Here is a 3,850-nt window from a genome sequence, read left to right on the forward strand (position 1 = left end):
GCTGCTAAATCCAGGCCACTGGCAGTTAGATCGTTGGGTACATGCTCCCAAACAAGTATCATAGAACACAAAATTTCACACTTTGCAGAGTAATTTAAAGTTTAGTTATTTTAATCGAATTTTATTACTCAAGATAGGGGTAAATTAAATGGCTCATTTCGATCCTGAAGAAAACATTAACGGCTTCTCATTTAATTTTAAATTCAAACATAACTTTTTGACCTTCTTCCGAAATAACATTTTCTTGATTTTTTTTTTTTTCCTGGAAAGTTTCTTTTAAACCTTCAAGTAGTTCAGAAATATTTGCCTATTTGCTCACCCCTCTGGGCACAGCCTTCCTGGGCGTTTATTCCACCTGTGCTGAAAGACGGCTTTCCAGCTGGTGGCAGGGCCTCTCGATGGAGGCAATCATAATGAGACAGAGGAGAGAGCTTGTAAACTACTTCTAATTCTCTTAATTAGTATGCTACGATCCACCCCGGCTTCTGCAAGGTCAGACATGCAAGAAAAGTACTTGGCCAAAACAGTAGGATTCTAACTAGTGTAAAAATAGATTTTAAATAAAATAGAATCTCTATAGGAAAGAGAATTAGGTTATACTTTACACTTCTACTCTTGCTTAAGATCTCTGTATATTTGAGTCCACGGAGCATTAGCCTACCCTAATAAAAATTAAGAATGTCTAAGTACATTCATCTTTCAAAGATACAGGTGAGGTTTTCTGAGAAATGCTGCATTTCACATCCCACAAAACTGGATGGGGATCAGCTATACAACTGATGTGTTAATAAGTAACACGTAAGACATTTAGGGCAAAGGGGACGGGCCTCAATAATGGGCTTAAAAAAAACCCACTGATATTTAAAAACCTTTGATTAATTATGAAGAAAACAAAACCCATCATTTAACGGTAACCTACCCAGCTACCTGTTCTACGTACCCATTTCCAACAGGGGTCTTGCTTCAATTTTGCTCAATTGCTCCATGTTAGAATTACTTGATGTTTCTGGTTCCAGAGAAAGTACACAGCCCCTCTGTTAGCCCACAATAAACATTACATGACTGTTTAAAAAGGGGCTCTGTTGAAATCCAATTTTAGGATTTAGAAACAGCCTTTGGTTATATCTTGAAAGCATAATTGAAACTCTGCCCAAGCTCCCTCTAGCTGCAACCTGAACATGCAGTCTGATCTTTTGTAAACATTCAGAAAACACTGATCCTAGCAAAATACAGAATTAGCTAGTTAGAAGCCTCATTCTACATTTTCACAGGGATGATAAATTGCCTTGCTTATTTTTGCTAGATGCTAGGAAAATCACTCAGATTTGAATCCTGGAGTAGCCATTACAAGCCTTTTTTTCAATTTTTTTGAGACAAAGTCTTCTATGCAGTTCAGGCTGGCCTCAAACTGGCATTGATCCTCCTGCTTCAGCTTCCCAAATCTCGGAATATAGATGTGTACCACCATACCCGACAATCCTCTCTTACTTGAAGTACACAATGGTTGCCAAAAATAAAGTAGAACTGCCACCATTTTTCCAACAGTGAGACTACTCAACTGGCCCTGGGCTACTTGTTCTTTTTGGCTAGCTCAGAGCAAGAGACGGCTCGTGATGACAAGCCAGTGCCTCATTTGCAACCCACCCTCTCTTCATATAACATTCAAACAATTCTTTAACTCCCCCAGAGGAATGGAGGGATAGCAATGATATGGCACTGATGCTAGGACTACCCTAGCTCCTCAGCAGCCAACGGGAAGCTCTTTTAAAGCAGTGGCTATGACCTTCGGGAAGTTGAGTGCTTCAGTGCTGGGTAACATCACCTTCTTGTTTCAAGCCTCTCCAAGAAATGAACTCCAAATATTTTAACTCAACAAACACAACAGAAAAATGCACAGCAGAGGTGGGGCATCTACCAAGCAGCAAGGCAAAATGGTTGTTAGAATGTCGGAAGTTAGGACTCTCACCACCTTGAAAACACTGCCCATGGTCATTAGCTCTCCTGACAACAGCTCTACACTTCCTACACCACATGCTAGCAAAGGAAAGAGCCAAACTCTGTGGCTTGACCCTCCCTCGTACTTATTAGGGCTTGGCCTCCCACTCTGCTGAAGATCCTGGCACACCCTTGCAATGCCAGGACAGTCTCTGAGGCTGTTTCTCTAGAGGTCACTTGCCCCTCTTGCTGCGGCCCTTCCTGGACGGCACTTTCCCACTGCCCCCCGAAGGTGAGGGGCTGGAGGCTGAGGCCATGGGGATGTTGATTTGTCCCTCTTGGATTTCCTGCCGTGCTCCAGCAGGCAGGTGGCTGATCTGCTGCTGTGCCTCTAGGTAGAACATGACGTCACGCAGCTGCTCCTGGATCTCAGTGATCTGCAGGTCTTTCTGGTCACAGGTCTCCTTCAACAACCTCTCCTCTTCCTTTAGCTTGTTCTGCAGAAGAACCTGGTTGGCCCGTAAGCATTTGTTCATTTCCTGCTCCTCCTGGAGCTCTGTGGTGAGTTTGGCCACTTTTGTGTTTAGCTGAGTACACCTTTTACAAAACAGAGGAAGATAAATGCATGTTTGTACACAAACCCCCTTCTGCACTGAGACAGCACAGCAGCCAGCACCTCAGAACCTACTGCTGGCAGACCTTTCTCCCCTGCGGCAGACCACCAATGCCACTGCGTTCAGCTTCGTCAAGTAAGAATCTGACCCAGGTACATTCTCAAGACACTGTTTTAAAAGAATCTGAAAATTTTCAATGCAGAAATATGTGTGACTCATGGTAAAAACTGCTTCTCTGCTTGGCAGCCGTGGCTCAATAGGTGCTTCAGAGATGATAGTTGTGATAAGGAAGTTATGAGGAACAATGAAATTCTTGGAGAGCCAAAGCTCTGACCTCATTGCATTTGCTGAAGAAAAGGTGTTTATGTCTAACTAAAGGGTTTTCAAGAATTGGGTGTGATGAATTTTTTTTTTTTTTTTTGGCAGAACCGGGGACTGAACTCAGGCCCTTGGCAAGCGCTTATTCTACTGAGCTATCTCCCCATTCCCTGGATGTGATGATTCTTGATGCCCAATCTTAATCATAAGAATTACAAATTAAAACACCACTTGAGGGCCAACTTTTATATTTCAGAATGCCAAAGAGCTCGGCACAGGAAACGAGGCACTCCTACACGCTGGCATTGGAGTGTGAACTGGTACAAGCTCTCTGGAAGTCAACTTGGCAGTATGTACAAAAATAAAATAAAAATTCACATGCACTTTGACACAGCTGGTCTGCTTTTTTAATCTCACAGAGCAGATATATTTGAGATTGTGCAAAAATACAACTGGAGAAAGATGTTAATTGCAAAAATGTTTATAGAGCTGGTTGTGGTAGATGCCTGTAATCCCAGTAGTTAGGAAGCTGAGGCAGGAAGACTGCTATGAATTTGAGGCCAGCCTGAATTACAGAGGGAGACCCTGTCTCAAAAAAGAAAACGAGAAAAGTTCACAGAAGTGTAAGACGTGAGAATATAAATGCCTACGGAACTAGTTAAAATTATTATAGTCCATCTGTATCAGGCAGACCACTCAACTGTTAGAAAGACTCTGGATCTAGATGTGCCACTATGAAAAACATCTCCAAAATAGTACTTTACCAAAGAAAGGTTATTTTTTTTTTTAAGAAAAAAATATGATGTAAGTCAGATGTTTATGTGGGTAGACCTAAAGATCTGGAAAAAAAAATATTCATTGGTATTGCTGATAATAGTTACCTCTAGACAGCAGGACCCAGAGGGTAAAAATCAATTTCCAGTTCTTGCTGGGGATTAAATCCGGAGTACTAAATTTTGCTCCTGCTCTCTCTCTCTCTCTCT

At 42.0% G+C, this 3,850-nt stretch overlaps 1 protein-coding gene across 1 annotated transcript in view; it reads right to left on the reverse strand.

Annotated features, from left to right (window-relative positions):
• Positions 1–248: 248 nt before the first annotated feature.
• Brap (BRCA1 associated protein) overlaps positions 249–3,850 on the reverse strand; it is a 32,496-nt gene continuing 28,894 nt past the window's right edge. The window contains exon 11 of the mRNA XM_004635990.2: positions 249–2,532. Within this exon, the coding sequence (XP_004636047.1) occupies positions 2,169–2,532 (364 nt within the window). The 3' untranslated portion in view covers positions 249–2,168. The remainder of the gene's footprint in view (positions 2,533–3,850) is intronic.

The sequence above is a fragment of the Octodon degus genome, unplaced genomic scaffold (genome assembly GCF_000260255.1).
Source record: "Octodon degus isolate 3935 unplaced genomic scaffold, OctDeg1.0 scaffold00076, whole genome shotgun sequence".
Classification (NCBI taxonomy): Eukaryota; Metazoa; Chordata; class Mammalia; order Rodentia; family Octodontidae; genus Octodon; species Octodon degus.